Raw genomic sequence first — 26277 nt, forward strand, 5'->3', positions numbered from 1 at the left:
GCTTTTTGTCCCTTAAAATTGAAATCATCCATTACCTTTTCCCATAAGGAACATTGCTTTTCTAGTTGCAAAGGGTGGCAGACTTTACCCCTGGGGAACCTTTTACGTGAGAGCATGGAGGTAGAAGATCATACATATAACTTGATGCATTCTTAAAGCATTCAAGCATTGGAGTGATTGATTGTGGCATATTGTTCCTCCAACTCATCATGCTTTAAGCGAAAGAATTTTTTTTCTTTAGGACATTAAAATTTACGTTTATAGAGGACATCTTAGAGGCATAGAGCTTGGTGGGGAATATTTGTGCCTGCAACTGAAAGAAAGCGTGGAATGGTAGCGTTAGTTTTACGCCAGGATGTCATATAAGTCTTCCTTTCGTTTGTTACTAGTGTGTTCTTCCTCACCTTTCCAGGTTGATGATATCCCTAGTAGACCAATGTCAGAATGAAAAGGACACTGTCAATTAGACAATAAAGATTTGGAAATAATGCACCGCAAATGGATGGGCAAATGGAAGTTTTGATTGCGATATCAGCTTGTAGTTGCAAAATCGATAACGTAGTGGTGGCATAAGAGGGCATAGCTTTTGGTGGGAGAGGGAGAGGGTAGGGGGAGAGAGAGAGAGCCAGTACCATTGGGTTAAAACTATAAGAATATCTATTGTGAAAATAAGAACGAATGGAGTAATCTAAGAAGCAAAGAAATATAACTAGAAGAATAATATTGAGGCAAGAAAGTCAGACATAGTCCTTGGAATAGCTTATATTTCCTTAATGGAATAGCTTATATTTCCTATGAGATAGATTTTCCAAAACAAATTATCATATTTTTGTGTTCAATGATAAACCATGAACACGCACATGGTTTGAAGCATATTATAGATATGTTTAAGAGAAGGGGAGACAGAGCCATCTACATTTTAATTACCGATCGAGGCTCAAATACTTGGAGATGCACTAACGAACCTGAAACTTTCGATTATTAAGCAGGGAGAGATGATCATTAGGACAAGCCCCAATTCACATAAAGTAGGCGTTGTTTCTCTTTATCCATGGACCAGGGAGTTATATATATGACCCCCTTTCATTTGTTTCTCGCTTCTTCCTCTTGTTTTGAACCAGTTACTCCATAATTTGTAGAGAGACAAGTATTTGAATAGAAAACTATTACACATTGATTTATTGGATTTGTGTAGAATTTATGGTACAAGACTTTGTCATACAAGATAAGTTCATAGCAGATAGTGCTAGAATTAAGGAGTGATAATAGCACTACAAAACAAGATAAGTTTATAATAAATATTGCTAGAATCAAGCTGTGATAATAGCATTACAATACAAGGTAAGTCACAGCATAGTGCTAGAATTAAGGAAAGATAATTTTACATATTTGAATGGATTTGACTTGGTCTGACATTATCTCTTGGGATTGATTACTGCCTTATCAGCTTGATCTCATGGAGAAGATTGCTTTTATCCAACACACCTCTGAAAGATGGTGGATCTATCAGAGACACCAATCTTGGACCATAGAAGCTCAAAACGAATATGGGAGAGAGGTTTTGTGAGAGCATCAGCTAGCTAATCAAGTGTGGATATGTGAGTAATACGAAGAGAGCCATCGTTCACCTTTTGTCGAATAAAATGATAGTCAAGAGCAACATGCTTCATTTTAGAGTGAAAAACTGGATTGACATAGATGTATGTTGCTTCAAGATTATCAAAATAAATGATTAGTGAACGAGAAGAAGAAATACCAAGTTCCAACAATAAAGACTCAACCATGCAACCTCAGCGGCAGCATTGGCAATAGCTTGGTATTCAGCCTCGATTGAGGATCGACCAATAGATGTTTGCTTCCTAGAACTCTATGAGATTAGGTTGACATCAAGATAAACTAGATATATAACCAGAGATTGAAGTACGATCATCAGAATTTTCAACTCAATCTGAGTTAGCATAAGCTTAAAGGTTGAGAGATGAGTTGCATTAAGATATCCATCATGAAATAAAGTCCCTTTAAGTACTTAAGTAGATGTTTAAGAACTGTCATATGAACTGAGGTTGGTCACTGCATAAACTGAGACAACTTGTTGACAATAAAAGCAACATTAGGCCGTGTAAGAGATAAATATTGAAGAGAGCCAACTAGTTGTCTATACTCAATTGCATCAATAGATGAGAAGCCATCGAACAAAGAAAGAAACATTGAGGTAGCCAAGAGAGTGGAGACTGCTTTGGCACTAAGCATGTTGGATTGCTCTAATAAGTCTGGGATATATTTGTGTCGAGAAAGGAGACCATTAGTAGTTGATGTGACTTAGACACCAAGAAAATAATCAAGTTGACCCAAATCCTTGATAGAAAATCTCCTAGAAAGAGAGTCAATAAACTTAGACAGAAAGTGAGAGTCATTGCCAGTAAGTATCAAGTCATCAATAGGGGCATTGATAAGGGCCAGTTCATCCAAAATAGATTTGAGAATCTGTAAATACTCTAAGATAGATATAGAACCATGAGTTATTTTGGAGAATTTATCCTTCAAGTTCATGATTCGTGATCTAGATTTGTTAGCATAGAGACGAGCTTATGTATCCCAGACTTTTGTAAGGTAGAAGCTGAAGTAATCAAGGGAAGAATAGTTTTTGATATAGATGCAAAGATGGCGTTGAGGAGGAGTTGATCTTATCTTACCTAATGTGTATGTGCTGCATTGGATACAAGAGCATTATTCTGAGTAATAGTTAGCAATGGACATGATAGTGTCCCATCAACATACCCAAGTAGATTATAGCCCATCAATAATGAATGAATTGAGCTTTCCATGATGGAAAGTTTGAAGAACTTAGTTTGAGTGGCAGCTGTACTCCAAGGTTGATAGTGATAAGAGTCATTTAGGAGGTCATCGATATTACAGTGGTGGTGCTTTCATAGATTTCTTCAGCCATGATAAGTGGAAAGGAAAAAGAAAAGGTTCTTGTGAAGCTATGGCTCTGATACTATAAAGAGACAAGTATTTGAATAGAAAACTATCACACAATGATTTATTGGATTTGTATAGGATTTATAGTATAAGGCTTTGCTATACAAGGTAAGTTCATAGCAGATAGTGCTAGAATCAAGAAGTGATTATAGCACTACAATACAAGATAAATTCATAATAAATATTATTAGAATCATACTGTAATAATAGCACTACAATACAAGATAAGTCACGGCAAATAGTGCTAGAATCAAGGAATGATAGTTTTACATATTTGAATGGATTTGACTTGATTTGGTATTATCTCTTGGAATTGATTACAGTCTTATTAGCTTGATCTTGTAGAGAAGATTGCTTTTCTTTAATAATTTGGAAGTTGGAATTCATGGTGATTCTATCAGATAGCAAAAAGATGTTAAAGTTATGACAAAATGGTAAGATAGGCTTATGCATTGCAATATTGATGTAGAGGTGCAAAAATAATAATTAACAAAGGCTTTGCAAATTTTATCAACTATTTAGAGATTTTGTATCATAGCAAAAATTGATAATCATGTTTTAGCCTTTAGCTTAAAAAATAAAATAAAGGAATAAAAACAAGCATTGTGATAGGAGAATTGATGAAGGATGTGCTTTTTTTGTTAAAATATAATTCAATAAATTTTTTCTATCACTATAAGAAAAGTATAGTTTTAGAGATGATTTATCTGAGATGGTTAAAAAGCAGTCTCAGAAATTTATTTTCATCAACAATATTGAGATGATATAGAGATGACACGATCAATTGAGACGGCTTAGAGATGGTGATTAAATTTTTTTTTATTTTAATTGAGTATTAGAGACGGCATAGAGATAGATTGGAGACGGTTGGACTTTCTAAGAGGGCATTGCGATGAGAGATTTAAAAAATAAATAAACTTTCAGAAATGGCACGATGATGGCTAATTAAAAAATTAATTAATACTCTTCGATGATGGCTTTTTTAATTAATTAATATCTCTTTTGCGATAGCTTTTTCCATCACTGTTTCTCTTTTATACTGATGGCCCGATGATGACTAAATTAAAAATTAATTAATATCTTTCAGAGATTTCTTAGCCATCTCTAATAGAAATCAGTAGCGATGGTTCGAGCCATCTCCAATACCCATCTCAAATAGCCCACCCAACTATATTATAAGCAACCCAGCAACACGTCGAATGCCGAATCTACTTCTTGAAGCTTCTGGAGGCTTTGAGGCATCTCCGATGGCTCGTTGTCAGCCATGCTATGAAGGATACGGGTCATTTGGGAGGCGGCAGACCAAGCGCTGGCGACCGTGGCGAGGGGGGGAATGCGGTGGAAATGCACGATCCTCTCTAGGGGCTCATCACCGGCCATGCCACGAAGGACATGAGTCATTCAGGAGGCGGCGAATCGGGCGTTGGCGATTGTGGCAAGTGGGCAAAGCAGTGGAGTGTGCGATCTTCTCTGGCAACTAATTGCCGGCCATGCCACGAAGGACATAGGTCATTCGGGGGGCGACGGACTGGGCATTGGCGACCGTGGCGAGGGGCGGACACAGTGGAGCCACACGATCCTCTTCAATGGCCACGCCGCAAAGGACATGGGTCGTTCACGAGGCAGTGGACTGGGTGCTGGGGGCCATGGCAAGGGGACAGATGCGGTGGAGCCACGTGATCCTCTCCGATGGCTGTCCGCTCTATCTAAAAGCCCGACGATCGAGATTATAGAAGAGGCTTTTAGATGGGGGGACACGGGTCATTTTTGACGAGAAAATATTCATTGCGATAGTGATACCATATCACTATTGTAACGAACCAATCAAAAGTCGGGAATGGGTGAAATACAAAAGGTATTTCATTCATTCTCATGGATAATATCCCGTGTTATCCCTTTATATTTCACCTATTCCCAATTTTTGATTGGTTCATTACAACAGTGACGTGGTATCACCATTGCAAAGAATATTTTTTCGTTCTAATGCTTCTAGAAAAGGCTTCACGTGGTCACATCTCTTCATCTATTTATAATTTAAAAAATTATATAATTAATTAATAATTTAAAAATAATTTTTATTTAATATTGTTAATAATTAGTTGATCTATAAAAAAATAATTTAGTTATAATTAATACAAATATAATATGAATAGTATTATTTAAATTAGTTAAATAATTTTAAGATCAAAGATGGAATAGAGACGGCCTTAATAAAGATGGAACAGAGATGGCTTCGAGACGGCAACTATTGAAGACGGCGTGATGACGGTATCTATCTGTGACGACAGCCATTAGAGATGGCTTGACAATGATGATTAAAAAATTCAAAAAATAACCATATTAGAAATGGCTATATTTAAAGACGGTGTGGCAATCGGATAGCCGTCTCTAAAAAACTATCTCGATAAGTCCGGCTCTGATTTCTTTAGTGATGCGACTTGTAGAGACGATTGTCAGAGATAGCTCTTTCCATCTCATATACTTTTCAGATATTAATTTTCTCTTTTTGGATATGAATTTTGCCATCTCTCTTGGCCCAATTTTTTGTAGTGTATGAACATTATACTTCTTGATATTTGTCTTACTTCGTTCAGGTCAAGCTATGGATGGTTTCTCTCCAAACAAACTTCATTCTACCTTGGCGCAACTTATTCATTGGTTGTTTAGTACCAAGATGTAACCATACTACAAGACACCCTGAAGTAGTTGTCCTAGAAACCTGAAGTGCACTACAATCCCAACGGGGTGTAACCTATGAACCAAGCTTTAGCTCGGTGGTGGTCATACCGCCACACTTGGAATTAGCAAGGGGTCAAAGCTTCAGAATAGGAAAATGATGTAACTTTGGAAGTTCATTTCCCTTGAAAACCCTTGCAAGAGACCCAAAGTTAGCTAAAAAATATACGGTTAATTATCTAAAAAATTTTATATTTTTTAAAATTTTTAATTAGTATAATCTTTTAATTTTTTCAATCAAATATACATACAATCTAATTTATTACAATGTTGGCCCGTCATCAACCGATATTGAAATTTGTCATTAAAGATGCATATATGGAAATGAGGTGCCTAACTTAATAAAAATATATGGAAATGAGCCGAGGACGAAGATCGGGGGGGTGTGTGGTGGCAAGGGTGGAGTCGGGGCTATGGCGTCATAGATGGGGAGGATTGACAGAGCGCTTTCCGCCCCCCACTCTCCCGCGCCTCTCCTCTCGATCACATCCTCCATCCCCCACGGCTTGCAGAGAACCCTCACATCGCCCAGGGGCCCGCGTTGTCTCCCCTCTCAGTCGCAACCTCCATGTGCCACCACACTCATCCACTACGCCACCACCCCATCCATAGCCTTTACACCCCCCCCAATTTCCCCACAGTGGTCATGGCTGTCTTCATGACCCGATCCAGATCCGACGGCTCGGTGGATCCCAGCTATGCACATAGACAGCAACTGTTTCGGACTCCGCTCTCGTTTGAGGCCGTGATCCCCAATAAGCCACCCCTCGATCGGAGACCTTGGCTGTCTGTGGGAGAACGTGGGGAATCCGACGGCAAAGACGACGACGGCGGTGATGATGATAATGATCAACGGTGCACGATCAAGAACCTGGACGATGGGAGAGAATTTGTGGGAAGAAGTTTCAGAAAATGAGCCGAGGCTAGAGGTGGGGTCGGAGTAATGGCATCATAGATGGGGAGGATTGACAGAGTGCGCCCCACCCCACACTCTTCCGTGCCTCCCACAGCCCACGCCGCCTCCCCTCTCGATCGCGCCTTCCATCCCCATGACCTACAAAGAACCCCCCACACCCCCCAGGGCCCGCGTCGGTTGCAACCTCCGTGCGTCACCACCTCCATCCACCGCAGCCTGCAGAGAACCCCCCAAGCCTACACCACCTCCCCTCTCAATCGTGCCCTCCATCTCCCATGGCCTGCAAGGAACCCCTCACACCCCTCGGGGCCCGCGCCACTTCTCCTCTCGATCGCAACCTCCGTACACCACCACATCCATCCACCATGGCACTTCTTCCCATCTCAGTCGCACCCTCAGCGCCCCTCCTCTCCACCCAGTGCTGCGGCTCCTCTGCACACCTTCTTAGCAAGCTCCTCTCAGCAAGCTTGGTGTAGTGGGAATCAAGGAGGATGATGGGGAGTGGATGCCGAGTTCTAACGGGAGATTGAGGGTGATGGAGAGGGTGTAGATGGGAGATCAGGTTTTTCGGCAATGCAGAGCAGATGCTGGTGGTGGAGACCAGCAAAATAGAAAAGAGGATCGTCAGAGCCGCCATAGATCCGAAAATCCATGACGTCAGGGAGAGAAGAGATATAAAAGTTGAATATTTTAATTATTTTTATTAAATTTAACTATATTTTATATACGCATTTTAACGGTAAATTTCAACATCAATTGATGGCAGACCAACATTGCAAGATTATTTTAATTATTTTTATTAAATATAATATCTCATTTCTACATATGCATCTTAACGATAAATTTTAATATCCATTGATGACGGATTGACCAACATTGCAACAAATTAGGTAGTACATATTTGATTAAAAATTAAAAATTATATTTAAATTATAAAATTTTTAAAAAATATAAAATTATTTAGATAATTAACTCAAAAATATAACTATAAGGGATATTTTTAAAAGCCTAACAAATGAAAGCGCAATAGCACCAAGTCCCGTCGAAACACTGCATTTGAAGCGAAGGCCTTCTTTTCCTCTGACTGTGGTGCCTTTATCGGTAGGATGACGTGTAAAACAGCAGCCGGAAAGGAAAGAGTCTCGAGATGGCAGCAATGCGACAACTGAATGCGGTGGAAAGTGGCTTCAATGTCTGGCCTAAATGGCCAGCTTCAAGGATGTAGGCTGAGAACCGTTTTTTTTTTTTTTTGTTAATTAATTACCGATGGGAGATCGCACCGTTCTAACGTGAGTACAGCTGAGGGAATCAGAATACAAATAAATCATATTCAATATTTGAAATAACTGAGTGCTGATGAGCCTCACCAGCTGGTGACTCAGCATTTTTTTTTTCCGATGATGACTGGTGACTCATCATGTATAAGACTGGACCTTGGGCAGCGGAAAGATTGTTTTTCTCACGATAGATACTGTAGGGATCTTAGGCAACATCGATAAAAAAAAGTTTGATTGAATGGTGTTGTTTGAATTTTTTTTTATAAATATTTAAAATTTATTTAATACATAATTGATATCGAGCTAAATACATATCCACATAAATTTTCATATATTTTTTATTTAAATTTTGATATTTTGTCAACTAAAATTCAAATCTATTTAAACTTTATCATAAATATTATAAAGTCAATTACAAATACTACCATCAGCCCTGATTCTTGAAGGTTCTCATGTGGCCGGTCTATTTGATCAATTTTTTGGACTTCATCAATTCACATGACTGGATTATAATGCTTATGTGGTCTGTGATTTGTATCTTATGTTCGGAACAGTCAGTTGCACTATTTCTAAATGCTCGATATACTTCTTTCTGCTGGAAATGGCACGACTGTTCTTGCAGTGGCACATTATACATAAATTATTATATTTCTCTACTCGGCCACTGTTTCACTGTGTAAAAGCTTACTTCACCTGCAGGTCCATATGTTATCTTCTCTTGGGTAGCATTCAGATTTTATTTATATTCATGGAGAAGAAGCTCCTGGAATGCTTAACTGTAGCCGAATTACATATCTTTGGCTATACTCAGTTTGCAGCGCCCTGGTTCACAGCCCAAAGACATTAAGCTTCATCAATCATTACCCACATTTTCTTTGCTGTTGCAGCTGCATCCTCATCTCTTCCTCCTCCTTCTTCTTCTTCTTTTTTGATACAAGTGGACGATCACACCATTCTGATGTGAGAGTAGTCCAAATGATCAAATATAAAATACCCTGCAGAAGAGACGGACAAACATTTCTGACCTTCAAATCCAGTCCCTCAAATATTCCGTCATAAAGACAACAATCTAGTCTGCCGCACTATTCGTCTCTTGACAAAGGTGCGGATAGATGACACAGCAGAATGACAAAGGGAGGTTCAAATATCATGGATCAACGGATGGTTTTCTGTTAATCTGAACCATCTTGGATTCAGATAATGACAGTAGCAGAGTCACATCGATGAAGATTCTCTCCGCACGAAGCTCCTGCACACCGAAAATAACACCCGTCCAAGTAGCGTAAAGTTTCATTTTGAAATGAGGCTCATAGAGATGGAATCCTTGATCGTTAGCAACCAAGCATTAGAACCGTGGATGATGAAATCAGTTCCATTTTTGCTCTTCCTAATGCTATCATCAAAGTTCGTCTTAACACACCTCGAGAAAGGGACTCCCAATAGATGAATAAGGCCCGCCTTCCTTCCTTTCATTCTCATCCCGTGCTGGCTTCTACTTATGCTGCTTTTACTCTTAACTTTATTCCCACTCATTGCAGTATCTTTTACGAAGTTAGTCTTGCATGTTGATTAGACAGTTTGCGTTTGTTGTTCTTATGTATTCTGTAAGCAGCTTTTGGGCCGTGTGGGGGATTGCAAACCAATTGGTCTATCAGCAATGAAGTGCTGGTTCTACCAAAAAAAAAAAAAAAAACACTTCCATCAGCCTATCATCCCAAATATGCCCGTACAATATTGCCTACTAGCCCCCATGGGTCGTATCCTAAATTTGCTCTAATAGCATATGTTAACACCTATGGCCATGCCCAAATAGCTAGTTAAAAAATATTATTTAGATTTTTTGATTCTACATAAATATTTAAGATTTATGAAAGACATCATCGATACGAGACTAATGTGAGTCTAAATCTGATCTTTAGTAATTTTCAGAACTTAAGGAAATAGCCAGATCAACAAATTCCGCTTGACCAGTGAAAAACAGTGTAGGAACAAAGCAAAGAGAGGCACAAGCACATGTGCATGAGTATGTTCAAGTGCACATATACATATACACCCATACATATGCACATGTGTATGGGTGTACATATACACCCATACACACGCACGCGCATGCGGGCACACAGACGCAGAGAGAGAGAGAGAGAGAGAGAGAGATGCCATACTGTCCATCATATTGTCTTATGAATCACATGTACAGGGGGATGTGGCAAACATTGTTTCTAATATAGGACTAGAGGGAGCAGTTTCTTCCATGACTTCCTAAACTTGCGCATGCTTATAGTTGCACGGCGGGGAGCTTTTTCAGCATCAGCCTCTTCCTCAGCAACCTTGCTCTTAACCTCTGTCTCCATCTGGTCCCAGAAGCGAGCTTCCTTCTCTTCTTCCTAATGGTGGCAAGCACATCATATTTGTTGCATATCCCCCATACTGTCACCTTTTGAAGTTGGTAATCAACATGGACTGAGTGTATCCCTGCATAATGGAACAATTATTCACACATCAAGTCATGAAAGGTTCTGCTACGTTTCTTTCAGGTCTCTTATTGTGCAGCAGTTATCTTTTACTGCAACAGAAGAATTGGCTAGCTATTAGCTGGAATGCTTGTTGTTGTTTCAATGAAATCATCAAATGAAAGCCAAGAATATATATAAGCTAATCATTAAATTTGTCAAATTTGAATGTTTTGGAAATTAACATGGTAATTGAACTTTAAAAAAAAAAAATCTGATTTTTTTTTTTTATTAGAAAGGGGATTCATTTTGTTGTCTGAAATTTGTCTCTAGTTCTTGCCAAGTTGTTTATTGCAGCAATGAAATTTAATAAACCTAAATTCCTAAACAGCCCTCTCAAATTTCTGTTTTAGGTTTCTATAAGCAAATAAGCTATATTCTTTAATTGTTTCATATATTCTCGAAAGACCGTTCAATTATCATGTAGAGAAAAAGGTAATGAAACCTGGTTCGTGGAGAAGAAAGAAAGCCTTTCAATAACAAGGTTAGAAAGATGAAGCATCCTTCCTTTAGGTGTGTTGGAGTAAATTAAGGACAATCAAAGGCACATGGTAAATTCTTTGCACCATGAATGTATCCCAATTCATAATCATGCAAAGCACATAAGAAAATCAAGAACAGTCAAACAACATGGCAAAACTCCTCTGTGCCTTCGACTATTCTCAATTTTTTTCATGTGCTTTGCATGCTGATGAATTTGGATAGATTTTTGGTGCAATAAAATTTTACCATGTGCCTTTGACAGTTCTTGATTTATTCTAACTTGGTGAAGTAATGCTATCATTGAAATCAAATGGGTCTCCATGAGAGAAGTTAATCACAGAGGATCACTGAGAAATATTGGCATAGTACAGAGTTCACATGCAAACATAGTAGTTTTTCTTTCAAATAAAGAATCATTTGTTAAAAAGACCCATAGACATTCTTGCCGGTGGCTAGTCTAATGAAAGAAGACTAATACTATATACATCCATATTTCAAATCCAAATTGCCTAAGCTATCCAGAGTTTCAATTTCCAAACACTCCCAATGTGGAGGAGATATTCTTTGATATTGTGAAGCATGGCTTGGATATCTACCTCGCAAATGTGACAAAGCCTTCTTAATCTTCTTCTCACAGCCATAGGAGTAGAGTGGCACCTTCATCTCCACATACTGGGCCTCCACATGCTTGCCTGCCGGAACAATCTGCAAGTCGGCCATTAACTAGCCTGCATGCACCTGTCCAAGTCTTAAGGTGACTCTCTTTTCATGGGGTTAATTGTGCTATATATAACCTCTGAGAAGCCCTAAAGCAAGAACAAATGGAGTCCTTACCCTACCAATAACAAGACAAGGATGGGCTTGCGTGGCTTGGTTGTGGTTCCATTCTCCTTTTTTCTCTCTTTACTTCTTATCTCCTTGCTCTTTTTTTTTTTTTCGGTTCCACTGCTGTTGATGGAGATGTAGTTATGGTAGTTTCAATGTGATGGTCAGTGAGATTCCTCTTGTTGGTCCAATTCTGTAGGGTAGAAAAGATTTGATTAGTGGAAAAGAGTATGAGATGCGTCATGATGCACCAAAAGGGTTGAAGGTTTTCGTTGCTTTGCTGACAGGATAAGGGGTTTGGGTCACATGTGAGTGGTTGTGTAAAGCGGATCATACCTCAGAAAAGTTGACAAGCATGTGGTGGTGGTCTGGTAGGTTGAGGATTAAAGGCATTTGGAGATCTATTAGACCAGCACATTATTAGAATTAAGGAATAGTACTGTAGTATGTCTCTAGACCATTCTCTCTGCTTTTTCTTTTGGTTTTTTAAAATGTTAGATAATCAAATCTGCCAAAGAAAAAGGTGAAGGTGAAAGTGGGAGACCTCAAATTTAGATAGACTAGAATTTGATCTCATGTTCATTATGCTGGACATTGACCGAAAACATGATGGAAATATAAACAAATGTGATCATGTTGGAGGAATACTGATGGCTATAGTCATGTTTGATCAATGCCTTCTCACTCTTACATATGCATGCCATTTGATTCTCTTCCCTAATGTTCCATAGAAAGGAGTATGCCAGCCCATTTCACATATGCAATTGTGGTAATACGAGAGTGAATAATTTGAGTGATAGTAATAGAGACTCACAATCTTTCTAAATTCCCTTCTCCTTTTGGTTGTTGCCCCTTCTGTAGCCTGTTTGTTCTTCATTTCCTTGATGAAGCACCAAGAGCTCACTCCTCCCTTTTCTTTGAGAGATGATCTAGAAAGACTTTCAGGTTTGATGTGAAGCATTTTAGCCCCTATATATAGGGCATGATAGGATTCAAAACAAAATTTGTCATATTAAGAAGCCAAGTCACGAGTTAAATTTTTGAAGACCATAACTTAATCATATGACATCTTGGATAACTTTGTGAGATCTACAATGTGATGCATCCCAAGAGATCAAGCCCAAATTTTATCATTTGGAACTTAAAATGAACTGATAAATCAAAAATTTTCTTTTTAGATAATAATTTGAGCGAATGTACCTACTTTTCCAATTCTCTCCTTCTTCAAAATTTCTTTCGAGGGATTTTAGTTGAATAGATTGAGTAAAATCTTCTTCCCTCCCGATCGGATCAAGAGATTCGAGTAATTAGAAATTTAGCCAACTTAATAGCAACTTGAATGAACTAAACGAGAGACTTTTAATGTGAGTGCTTAAAAATACAAGTTTTTTAGGCTTTTTATGTGCTTGGTATTTAAATATTATATACAAGGACAGATGGATGGTTAATATATATAAACCAAGGTTAGCCATGCAATTTGTTGTTCATGTTTCATAATGCACATTCAATATCTTGAGTTCGTGTTTGTAGGAGTTTGCTGAGCTTTCCAGAGATGGGTAGAGCAACAAGGAGTTGGCCAAAATCTTTGATTATGAAATGGGAGGACCAAAATGAAGTGCCGAATGCAAGGATGCAACGTATGTCAAGAAAAATGGCCAAGATGTGTCTGTCATCTAGGCTTATTACATTTGTTATAAGCTATCCAAGCAACCCATAAGATTAGATGCTCTAGGAGAACCATGCAAGTACTAATGGGCCTAGACGCAGTTTGCCGCTGTGCGCCAATAAAGCGGTAGCGGCCGTATTGACGTAATCACCTAGTCCTCTCTCTCTCTCTCTATTTGTTCCCAAAGATAGCAATCGGATCGGATCAGACCATAAATAGATCGGATCAATACGGATCAGATCAAAAAATCATCAACTCAAATTCGATCTGTTTATTAAACAGGTCAAAAATTCAAATCTGGATCCGATCTGTTTATTAAACAAATAATCCGATCCGATCCATTTAATTTATTTATTAAATAGATCAAATTAGGTTAAACGAGTTAAACAGATTAAATGGATGAGAAACAGGTTAAACAGATCTTAAATAGATTAAACAGGTTAAACATGTTAAATAGATTATCTGACTCAATCTGGTTTGAATATTAAATGAATTATATAAATTAAATAGATTGAATATCTAAAATTTAAATTTAATTTAATTATAAAATAAATTAAATAAATCAATTTATTTATGATTTAAATTTATTTAATTTAAATTTAAATTTATTTATAATAGATAGAATACGGATCAAATTAATAATTCGATTCATATTTTTCTGATCTCCCAATTTCAAAAAAATCAGAGAGCCTCGTATAACTAACTCCACAAAAGCATGTGCACTGAAAGACATGGTTCTTTAGTATTCAGAAACCTTGGATATCATGTATAAGAGAGCCTAGTCTGTCTCTCTCTCTCTCTCTCTCTCTGTCGCAATTCTAGACTATCTATGATGTACTTCATGTAGACCCTCTTTTCTTTTTTCCGAGCATTGATGGAAAAGATTACTTTTTTTTAGAAAGAACATGAATAAATATCTCAATTTCATAGAGTATATGAAATAAATGAGAAATTTGAGTACCTGAAAGCATCTTCGATATGGCCGAAAGCCCAAAACTGATTTGAATCAAACTCAAATTTTGATCATACTTAACAAATTAAGTAGCCAACAACTGTTTGCTCGGTTGGCGTCTCTGCTTCAAGAGCTTGTCCTCAAAGGAGATCCAAAATTCATATAGGCATTGCTCAAGGAAAAAAAAAAAAAACTTAAATAAATAGATTTGATGATGAGTTTGTTAGAATCTTATTACAGCATGTTGTCTTCATCTGGCAGAGCTGTCTAGAGGATATACTAGTAATGGTAAATAGTGGAGGAAGAGGTTACCATGTTCCTAATGAAGGAAATTTTGGCTCACGCGATCCCAAAAAATGGAGATACCGGAAATCATCTCTAAGAAGCAATGATGTATCCTCATTTCATCTCTACCTAATAAGCAATCCATATCTTAAGGCTTCTATAAGTTCTTATCATTGCTGCTTAATTTCTCCATGTATTTTTCTAAAGTCCTTTTATATTTTATTTTAATAATTATAGCTTACCTGTCTAGATAATATCATGCTATAATTCCTCATTCAGCATCCCACAACCAAACATTATGCGACTTCCCTTTTGTTTTTTTTTGCTTGTGAGCATAGACGTAATGGAAATGCAGCTCAGATATATAGAATATAAATACATCCGGCAAAGTCTGAAAACACTCTCTCTTTTTTTTCTAAAGGACAGTGGACATTAGAAGTCCATAAAAAGCCAGTGGTAATGAGCCACGTGAAACGCTATCTAGCCACTTAGACTGCTCACCTGCCATGCACGAACCTACCTGGACTCAAATCGCCTCATTGATGTTGGCTTAGCAAACCATAATTAAATTGATGAACCGAACACTCCAACACCTTTTTCAGCACGGATCACAGGTGATACATACGCCCATCTATATACAACCTTAATTATTTTAACATGCACAGCTACTATATAGTATGACCTGGTAACTTGCACACTGCCCAGAAAGTACCCATAGATTACCCCACCCCTTATTATAAGAACCCCATGCAATGCACCCACATCATCACACCAAGTAGCTAGTCATCCATGCATGGAGGCTGGTCCTTTGGATCCCCCCTCACATGACATGGCATGCATTGACGTCGTCGTCATTAAACAAGTTGCTGACACGGTCATCACCACGACGAGGCACTGGGACATGGCCGTGGTTGTCCCCGTTGTAGCCATGGCGCCAGTAGTTGTAGGTGTCACGGAACGACTCCTCGTCCCGGAAATAGTTGGCAGCCGACGTGAAGTAGAGCGGGAGGTCTGGGTTTGGCCAGAACTCGGCCTTCTTGCCGCTCCGCCGCACCTCCTTGAGCACCTTATTCCGGTCGATGTACCCTGTAACGGTTACCTTCTCCATCTCCAAGTCCACCTCCACTGAATCAATTCCTATGGTGTAGAAATTTTTTCGTTATACTTGGCTATTGTCATTGTTCTGATTACGTATGTGTTAAAAGAATGATACGTGATATAAATTTCGTAAGATTAGATATACGGGTAGTAGTTGGCCACTGTATTGAAGTATGTTAATTAATTAGGATACTTGTTACCTCTCAGCTTTAAGAGAGCATTTTTGACAACTCTCTCGCAGCCTGTGCAGCACATCCTCACTTTAAGCTCCACTGTCTGCAAAAGATAAATCAAAAGAAATGAAAATTCTTGACTAGGATACGTTTGTGAATGATGCCTGGGGTATCAAAAAAAGATATATACCTCGGGTCATTGTCTTGGATTACGTAATAGAACTTTATGTTCCGAAAAAGAGAAAAAATATTCTTCTTTTCGTATATATCCAAGTTAAAGCAGTTACTTAATTATCTTTTTATTTATTTATTTATAATAGTCAAGCTAAGCAACATATATCATCTCCCAAATGTACCTTCTACCAACGCCGAAGGCGCTAAGGTTTGTTTCCTTGACCAGCGGACAAAGAAAAAGCCAAAGAGCAAATTACTTAATGAAAAATGGGGCATGCAAACTCAAGTTCACATGTGTTCAAACTTAACAAAAATATTGGCAATATTTGTGACAAACCTAAACCACGAGGTTCTTTACCTGTTGCTTCATGTAGCTTTTGATACAGTAAAAGAATTATTCTGGGTATGTTCATTGTTGTATCTAACAAGTCCCATACTTCTACTTGTTCTATCTAACCAGTCTCATACTTGTATCTCGAGCTACCGTTTATATGTGAGATAAGAAAGAAGACTGTTCTATTTTCTTTTATTACGTAGATCACAAGAACAAAGTTAAGTAATAGTATTAGTAAATAAAGGAGAACCTGCAGCGAGAGTGGTCGTCCCTTGGCCATGTTCTTCTTGTTGATGTAGATCTTGTCAAAGTAGCAGTAGGTGTTGCTGCTACTACTATAGTTGTTGCCCTGATAACGAAAAGGTAACAGATGGTGGAGAGAAAGAAGATGATGGCTTCCTAAAGTAGAGTTGTTGCCATGGCTCACAGGATGCAGATATATATAATGAGGAAATTTGGACGGGTTGAGCGATTTGGAAGGATGGCAGCACAAGATATTCCCTCCAAGGAATCCTTTCCTTTCATAGCATTATTAAATCTCTTAGCTAATATTCCATTGGTTCCCCTCCACACCCTTCTTTTCTTCTTTCCCTTGTGCTCGAATTCTTTGGAAGCTGGGGGATGGCTCTCCTCACCCTTTGAAATAATATAACCTCAGGGGATGGGAATGCTAGCTCACACCCTTGCCTCAAGACCCCGACCAGAAGGACATGCATAGCACCAAGAGAGAATATATATATATCTAGTTTTAATTCAAAAGGAACAATAATGAGGATAAATTATACATATTAGATGCGAAGGAAAAGAATTTTAATATGTTCTTATTTTAAGACCGTGCCATGCATGCATATGCCTTCTCCATGCATGCATATGCCTTCTCCCGGCTAGCAAAGTTATTCGGTCCAAGCTAACTTTTGTACAGACTGCATGGTTACACACGTTACTTCTCTGTCCTTGTCTCGGTTTATGGCCGTCACGATAATTATGAGGCAGCGTAGTGGCCTGACCACTTGCTGCACTACTTTATAATTTTATTAGCCATTGTGATCAAAGGCCGTGCCTTGGAAATGTTGATGGAGAAAACAATACAGCCGTTAGCGGGTTCGGTTTGGATCTGCATACAGGATCCGATTTATTAATAAGTTGCGTTTGCTTGAGACTAAATATTCCTCACTTAATTAAGCATTTCACATTTCTTATTCAATGGATTGCGCATTCATTTGGTAGCATCAAACAAACCTAGCATTTCCAGGAAAATAACCTTTATTTATGTTATTTTATAAAATTTTAATTTATTTTATTTGTTCGACGATTATAATCGGAAGAAAATCAGAATGAAGACATGACCGAACCTAGGCTAACTATATCCAATTCTCGGTGTGTTTGCCGGATTAAATCCTAATTCTGAAAACAAACCTAGCATTTTTAGAAAAATAACCTGATTGAGTTTTATTTATCTTATTTTATAATATTTTGATTTATTTTATTTATTCGATAATTATAATCGGAGGAAGTCGGGGGAAAATTAGGATGAAGATATGACCGAACCTAGGCTAACTATATCCAATTCTCGATATGTTTGCCGGATTAAACCCTAATCTTGAAAGCCTAAATTGGAATCAAGATTCAAGAGAAAGATTGCCACAATTAGATTCTTATTTCACATCTTAGCAAGATTAGACAGTGGTCTGTATATCCGATTACTAGTTGGGTAGAGTTCAATTTGAGTTTTGCTCAACAAGTTCATTGTAAAAACAAAGAAATAATCATGCTCATTGTTGCAGGCCAGCTATATATTTATCAAAATTATATTCAGTCTTGGCTTGCAAGGCATGCACTATGCGGGTCTTAAACGGATTCATTATAGTGTTCCAACCAATTATGCTTTTGGATTATATGCCGTGGAAGACCAAGAGGAATACAAGTTAAATCAAGGATAAAGGGTACATAGAAAGGGGTTTTTGGAAAGGAATTTTTGAGGCTTTAAGTACTCTTTCCAGTACCGTCCATCACTGCGCTTTAAGCATCTATAAGCTTGCTTCCACCATAAGCCTTTCAAAACCTACGCGGCTCATTTAATAGAATACGCAATTGTTGCATTTTCAGACAGCAAATTGAGAGCAAGATAATTTTTGATAGTAATAGAAAAGATTCCTAGGTTCCACATGGAACCAGGGTGTTTGCTATAAAACTTGTCACTGCAGCATTGTGACACCTGCTTCTCATCTCAACAGAAGGAATAAAGTTCATTTTGCATGCCATACTCTAAGCTTCTAGTTTCTTGTTTATATTTACTAATCATTTTAATGTTAAGGGAAGAAAACATACTGAAAAGTTCTTAGATAAAGAAGAGGACAAAGTAACTGCACTAAACATAGATAAGAGATTGCAAGAATAAAGCAATCAAGGTTCAGCAAGCTGTTGACAACCCTCCATCCTTCAGAGATGGTTTCTTTTCTTTCTTTCATTTTCTCTCTCTCTCTCTCTCTCTTTTGTGAGGACAGCAGTAGAAATTCTTCCATTTCTCATCAGACTCAGTGAGATGCCACCATTTCTAACCTGACTTTGGAATCTTTTTATGAGCAAGCGCTGAACAGAGGGATGCCAACCAAGATGAGCTATGTTTGCTTGATCATAGTTTATATCTTATATGCATGTCCCCTTGAATGCTCCAACTTCAAAAAAGCTTGGAACGTTATTACAGGTGTTAAGGCTCAACATTAGTTTTATCATAATTAGTAATAACTGTTATTATAATAAATGATGTTTTGTCCATCAAAAGGTCAATCCATGGCTACATTATCAAGATTATTATTTTCCTTTACTATTATAAAAACCTTGTTATGAAGTTAAAAATGCTGAAATATTAATAGTTTCCTTCTATACCCATAAATCATCCACCTGTTCCGTTGGTTGTGTTGTAGGAATATTAAGTGCGAACTTAAAAGCAGACCAACTTCCTGAGGTGATGCTCTGTATTTAGATAGAAACGAATTTACTAGATTCTTCAGAGCACTCTTCCAAGAATAACTATATCTCTCATGAGAGTTCCTTTGCTATCAAGAAGTGGAATATATGCAGCTCCAAGGATTGGGTCGAAGTGTCAGTTTTGTGTATTAATCAGTAAAAGATGGCTTGGATAGCAAACACTTCATTGAGAAAACTTGGAATCCATCACTGTTTATGGATACCTATGTAATCCTAAGAATGCTTTCCAATAGCACAGGATGGAGGAGAAGGAAATTGGAGAGGAAAGGCGAGGCACTCAGCTATCACCTATCAGTTTTACTTGATTCCGGCGTGCGCACGGTCATTCTCGTAACAGTGCACATTAAAGGAGTTTGAATGGCCTTCTTTTTTTTTTTTTTTTTTACTTACTACAAAACGGGTGGTCCCGCACCATTTTAGTACTAGATCAGCCCAAAGAGCCAAAGTATAAAATATCTTTTAGGTTTTGGGGGTAAAGTCCTTAATGCTAGATCCAAACTCCAATATGCTGAGTAACAAAGGAGGTAATTCAGTCCATAGCACTATTAATCTTTCAGTAAACATGCCAAATAGTCACCTCGGCAGAATGGCGAAGGACCTTCAGATGTCGTGCAGAAGCGGATGAGCATCCAGATGCTTCGTCTCATCTCTGATCCAGTCAATAATCATGGCTGAATCATTCTAAATGAATATCCTCTCAGCATGCAACTTCTGCCTCGCACAGATGATGTCCGTCCAAGCGGCACGAAGCTCAGCATATCAGGAATGGTCGGATCAAAGAGTTGTGCCCCCATGTCGCCAGAGATCTAGAGTTTGAACCCTAGATAATAAAGTCCGACCCACCTCTTCCTCTTTAATATTGTCGTCGAAGTTAACCTTGACAAACCTCGAGGAAGAGAGCTCCCAAGAAATGAACAGAACCCGCTGGGTCGCTGCATGCATGGTAGGGGAGTCCTAGAAACTCGGGGTGGCAAGGCTCGAGCTAGCAGTATCAAAGTAGCAGTACTCTGCAGCTAAGCAGCATGCTCTCTCCAACAGCACCATGTAGGCACAACCTCGCATCGAAATATCAAGTTGTATCTGGACAGTCAAATCTGATAGGCGACATATGCCATCCTACAGCCCTTGATGAGCTTTCGATTGTGCTTCAACGAATCGTATCTAAGAATGGTGGAAGCTAAGGGCCATCGTTTGCCCTCCACGGCTGGACACCTACCATCCTCCAAATCAAACTCACCCTCAAACAGCGAAGAAGGGCATACTCCATCAACTCCTCCTCTAATCTGTAGATTGGGTAGGTGGTCGGAACCTCCATTTCTCTATCTTTGAGAAGAGTTCGCGTCGGTAGCCGGTTCCAGACAATCTTCAAGAGGAAGAGCCTGATCTTGGGATGGACAGGCACTCTCCAAATCTAAGCTGCATCAATCCTTCTTTCAAGCATCAGTCTACTCATGTTATAGATGGCCCTTCATCTACTATCGTTGTTGTTGTTGTTACTATTGTATTTCTTGTAGTTTCAATTTGTCTAATTCATACATTTTCATATACGCACTCCTAACTTCGAAAATGAACATTTTTATTTTAAAAAAGAATATTAAAGTATGTGGAGTAAATTTGTTAGAATTAGATTATAAAGTAATGTGACATAATTAATAAAAGAAATAAAAATAAAATATAAATAATTAGAAATATATGTCATCAATCATAATCTAGACTACTATAAATCTCTAAAAACCAAAAATTACTTTTTTTTTTAATGATCTCATGCCCATATATGAACTGCAAAAATGAACCATTAAAGTTTTGTTAATGTACTACAATATATAATAGATATGCAAATTAAGAATTTATTAATTTTGGCACCTATTTGATCTACGAGTTAAAGATCTCCAGAACTTTAAAATATAAGTTAGAGATCTCCAAAACTTTTTTTTTTACTTTACATATTTTTACATGTGTATACTAATATTAAATATTTGGATTTCTAATTTAGATAGCCTATTTTAGTTTCAAAATAGAGAAAATTAATGAGAAATACTGAATTAGTTTAAACTTAAAAATAACTATCTACTTAAATTTCAAGTAAAAAATCCTCCCCATTTGAAACATAATTTAAAAGCAACTATCCAAATGGGATAAAATGATCAAATTGCCTTTGCAGTTATAAAGCAACACTATACTATTATAAAATAGGATTTTGCTACGGTGCTCCAAAGGATGTTTTAGTTTTTTTACTATTTATCTATTTCCAACCATCAGATTAAAGATGGATCACTCAGATTTCAACCAGTTGAAACTCAAATGTGTATGACTGGTACAGTAAATATTACAAACTTTAGGGTTATTTCATATGACAACCAACTTCTTTTTTTTGCCTTTTCAAAAAACCTTCTCCATTTTTATGGTTGCAGGGGCGCGGAGAAGCCACCAACCGGACGATGGGGTGTGCAAAGACGCAGTGGCACGGGGTGGTTGCAGCGGCACAACAGACCGACGGGGTTGGGTTTGTAGGGCGGCGTAGAAGCTGGGGGGATGAGAGGTGTTGGGGAGCGGCACAAAAGGTAAAGGCGGGCATGTGTAGGAGAGGGTGACGCAGGGTGGGGGTGGTTTGCAGCGGCTTAGAGAAGCCAGTCAGCGAGGGTGGGGTTGTTGGGCGGCACAAAAGCAGGGGGTGGCCCTAGGGAGATGGGGGGTGCTAGGGAGCGACGTAGAAAGTGGGGGCGAGCGCACATGGCAGAGGGCGGCACGAGCAAGAGGGGGCTGAGGAGCTACAGATGCCGGCGTGGGCCGAGAGGGGAGATGGGGGAATCACGGGTGGAGGGAGATGGAGAACCTACGGGAGGAGGAGGCAGAGGAGCCACGCTGGTCCGCCGGAGGGGGGCGGCGACGGAGAGCCGAGCAGAGGAGGAAGATGGGGGGAGGTGTGTGGCAATGGGGAGGCAGGCGACGGGACGTAGGCGGTGACCAAATAAACAACGGAGAAGATGAAAATAAATAAAAAATATTAAAAAATTATTTAAAAAAATAAAATATAAAAAAAATGATAATAGTGTAATGTCTTAAATGCACTTGATGATAAAATAATATTAATGGAGTACCATAGCAAAATTTTTTAAAGTAATACTATATTATTATAAAATAATACTGTACTATAATAAAAGCAACACTACACTATTATAAAGTAATACTATACTATTATAAAGTTATACTACACTAGTATAAAGCAACACTGCATTATTGTAAAGTAATACTACAATAAAAGAATACTACATTATGATAATGTAATACTCCTTTATTACAAAAAGATACTACACTTATATAATATAATAAAAAAATATAATATAAAAATAATTTTAACTAAAATAGATAGTTGCTTTTAACTTATGTTTGAAATGAATAGGTACTTTTATATAAAATTCATTTGAAAGTGGAGCTAAAAATTTATTTCTACTTCTCTATTCAAAATATTACATATTTTATTTAAAATTTTTAATATGATGTGCAATCCAGCCTATTTACTAAAAATATGTGTAAAAAAGCAAGGTGAGACTTACTACTAAATACCTTTTTAGGAATTTCAAGTATGTAATACATATGATGTATTTTCTCAATTAAAAGATATATGACATAGATTTTTTTTTTAATGAAGCAAATCTATTTTATAACGCTAGTGGTTGGACGGAAGGGACATTTACGATCCCAACACTGTTCCACCACTCATCAACCAGTGAGACAACGAGTGATGCAGCAAAGACCACAGAAAATCCAAACTTGAGTTACCACCACATCACCAAGGCATATTATCCCTTTTAGATGCTATTTGCTAGGGGGTGATATTTTACATCACCCCGATGATATTTTACATCACCCCATGATGTGAGTTAAGTAATGTGATCATCTTGTCTGGTATTACAAAATTCCATCTAGTGATGAAGATCCAGTGATAAATTAAGTGATGGCATCACTGTATTATCAGTGATGCTATCACCATATATATCTCAGGTGATAGCACATCATAGGTATTAGTGATGTGTTGAAATTAATAAAAATATCCCTAGTTAGTAAATTAGAAAGAAAATAAAAATCTTCCTCTTCTTTTTCTATAAATGCCTATCTACTAGATGTATTTTTTATTTTTATTGACAGATTTAGTTAAATGATATGGATATCTTTTATTTATTTATTAAATATTTATTTTATTTTTATAGGTAGATATGATTAATTGGCATGGATGGATATGCTAAATCCTTCATGCTTTTTTTTTTCTCAATTTATTTTGATGGGCTAAATCATTCATAATGGGCAGTCCTGATATTAATGGTCAAAATTGGCTGAGCCTAGTCAAGCCTGATTATATATAATATTATCGTAATATCATTTTAATAGGTTCATCAAAATAATATCTATAATAATAAATAAATAAATAAATAATATTATAATTATACTGCTGCATGTTTTTGTAAGTTATAAATGAAGAATGTTTAATCAAGTTGTAGAATAATTATTATGTACTAATATATAAGGTTATTTATGTATTTTATATATTATCACTATCATTATTTAGCGATATACCAAACACAGTGAAGTTTTATTTTCAGTGATATTCCAGTGATATATCAAATACAGTAATTACATATCACCTCAGTATTTGTACATCACCCCAGTGATCATATCACTCCAGTGATTACATCACCGGTGATATACCAAACAGCACCCTAGTGTAGTGGACTGAGAAATTAACAGACCTACCAAATCCCTTCTGATCAGTCAAACACAGGTAGGGCTGGAACTGAATCGGCCCATACCCCTAGTTGAGCCCAGCCCGAAATTTCTTTTCGAGCTTCAAGCTCTGCTTAGGCCTGATTTGTTTGGAAAAATCCAAGTTGAGCCTAGCCCAAATCCCATGGGCCAAATCCCACTGCAGATCCAGTAAGCAAATTGGATTGGCCTTCCCAATAGATTCGTTCTTCCATAGCCTTTCCAAAGATCACCGTCCGACTGGTGAGGGTTCTACTACAGTGGCATCACAACATCGATGACAATGGCAATAAAGGAGGAGAGGAGGGATGGAAGGGGCCGAAGCAGAGTGGGGGCATCGGAAAGGCGTTGGTGGTGGTAGTACCATGGGGGATGGAGGTGATGGTGGATACACCAGGATGACATGGTGAGGGGCACCTTGCTAGAAGGAGGAGTGGCAGAGCAAGGGGTGTTGGCTGACAAACTACTATTTGAGGATGGGAGGGTGCTACCATTAGTGTAAGATTAAGACTGAAAGTAGGCTCGGCTGGCACGAGGCCCATTGGGCTGGGTCGGCTTTGGTCGGCTTCAGCTCAGCTTGAAATCATTAAGACTGGCCTCAAGCCTAGAAATAGGATCCGTTTTTCTTTCGGATCAGCTCGGATGGACCTTTGGCCCGACCCGGATCTGAGCTCGAATATAAAGGTTAAAGCCCAAGCCTGAACCCCTTTTTCTTTCCCGCATTCCTCTCTCCTCTCTCTCTTTCCATCCTCGTCTCCACCACTATGGCCTGCCTCGGTGTCGAACCCCACCACTTGTCGTATCATAGACATCACCCTCCGCAGCGAGTCTGAAGACCCCATCCTCACCCATGCCGGCCGCTTCGATGGCATCATGTCCGATCGCATCTCCGTCGAGATCAGTCTCCTCGATGCCTCACCACCCTCGTCCTCGCCGATTGGAAGCAGATCTCCAACCCCATCCCCCCTGCATCACCTCTCTTCCCCTCTAATACATCCTCGATGATCGAGACTCGATCTCATCGGCAACCACCGCTCCAGTCAAATCGATCCCCTTCTAGCCGACATCGGCCGTCTCTCCTGCCTCACCGTCCTCAACATCTCCGACAACCAATCTCCAGATCCCAGCTCCCTCTCCTCTCTGATGCACCTCCATCTCAGCATGACGAGGGGTCGGCGCCACAATGGTTGTCGAAGAGGAACTTGTGGTGATGGTGGATTGTCGATCTCATCGTTCAAGTAGCGGAGGTGGTGCTCGCCGAGGCCCTCATTCTAGATTCAACGTGGTCACGAAGGGCGTGGTCGCGAAAGATTCGGAGTGCCATCGATCGGCCTCAGTGTGATCATGGCACTCGGAGGTGACCCATCAGGCGACATCGTCATCGTGTCCGATCGTTTGAATGGGTGGGTGCTCCAGTGGCAGTAGTGGATGCAACGACGTCATGTGGGTGCGGCAATCGTCGTGGAAGGCAGCCAACATAGTGAATTGGAGGAGAGGGTCGGTGCTGCGAAGGGTGGACTAAGGTTGGCCCAATTAAGCCCGGGACTATTTTTTTCCAAAATAATCAGACCAAATCTGGCCCAAAGTCCGAAAATTTTTTTTGGACCGGCTCGAGTGGGGGTATGGCCGGCCCAGCCTGGCCTAATTCTAACCCTATGTAAAACACAAGGGGTTGGAAGATGTAAGAAGGCTTATGTCAGGCCATGCTAGGATGAAGGGCTTATACCAATTGGATCTGAATTAGGACTCATGTGCAAATTGGTCAATAATATATCCAAACCTGGTCCAAAAAAAAATACTCTAGATAAGTCCAAATCTAGCTTGATATTATTCCGATCTAACCCATTGCCTGACCTACAATCGGCCTAGTCTAATGGACTTCAAATCGGATGAGCCTATTTCCATCCCTACATACAGACTAAGAGAAATTTCAGGGATATAAGTATCCCTTATACCTTTATATGACATCATTGCGGGACATATAACTTTCTTTTGTGCCTGATCGAGAATGCTGGAGATTGCAAGGACCACATGGAAAGTAATAGTCCTAGCTTTATACACAGGATTGGTTAACTTTAAATTCAGTGACATGGTCTTGGTTAACTTTATCTACAGGTGGC

The 26277-nt window shown here is 38.7% G+C and overlaps 2 protein-coding genes across 2 annotated transcripts; both read right to left on the reverse strand.

Moving 5' to 3' along the window:
- Positions 1–10063: 10063 nt before the first annotated feature.
- Positions 10064–11734, reverse strand: LOC105054249 (copper transport protein ATX1). The gene is given in 3 exon segments (XM_010935730.2): positions 10064–10285; positions 10288–10383; positions 11501–11734. Coding segments are annotated over 3 exon segments (375 nt in total). The 5' UTR covers positions 11625–11734; the 3' UTR covers positions 10064–10130.
- Positions 11735–14979: 3245 nt separating this feature from the next.
- LOC105054379 (heavy metal-associated isoprenylated plant protein 44-like) lies at positions 14980–16921 on the reverse strand. The gene is made up of 3 exons (XM_029267416.2): positions 16662–16921; positions 15931–16006; positions 14980–15769 (listed from the first exon to the last, which is right to left on the reverse strand). Exons 1-3 carry the CDS (start codon positions 16689–16691, stop codon positions 15453–15455), a joined length of 423 nt encoding a protein of 140 aa, XP_029123249.1. The 5' UTR covers positions 16692–16921; the 3' UTR covers positions 14980–15452.
- Between the last annotated feature and the right edge of the window lie 9356 nt (positions 16922–26277).

The sequence above is a fragment of the Elaeis guineensis genome, chromosome 11, assembly GCF_000442705.2.
Source record: "Elaeis guineensis isolate ETL-2024a chromosome 11, EG11, whole genome shotgun sequence".
In the NCBI taxonomy this organism is placed as follows: domain Eukaryota; kingdom Viridiplantae; phylum Streptophyta; class Magnoliopsida; order Arecales; family Arecaceae; genus Elaeis; species Elaeis guineensis.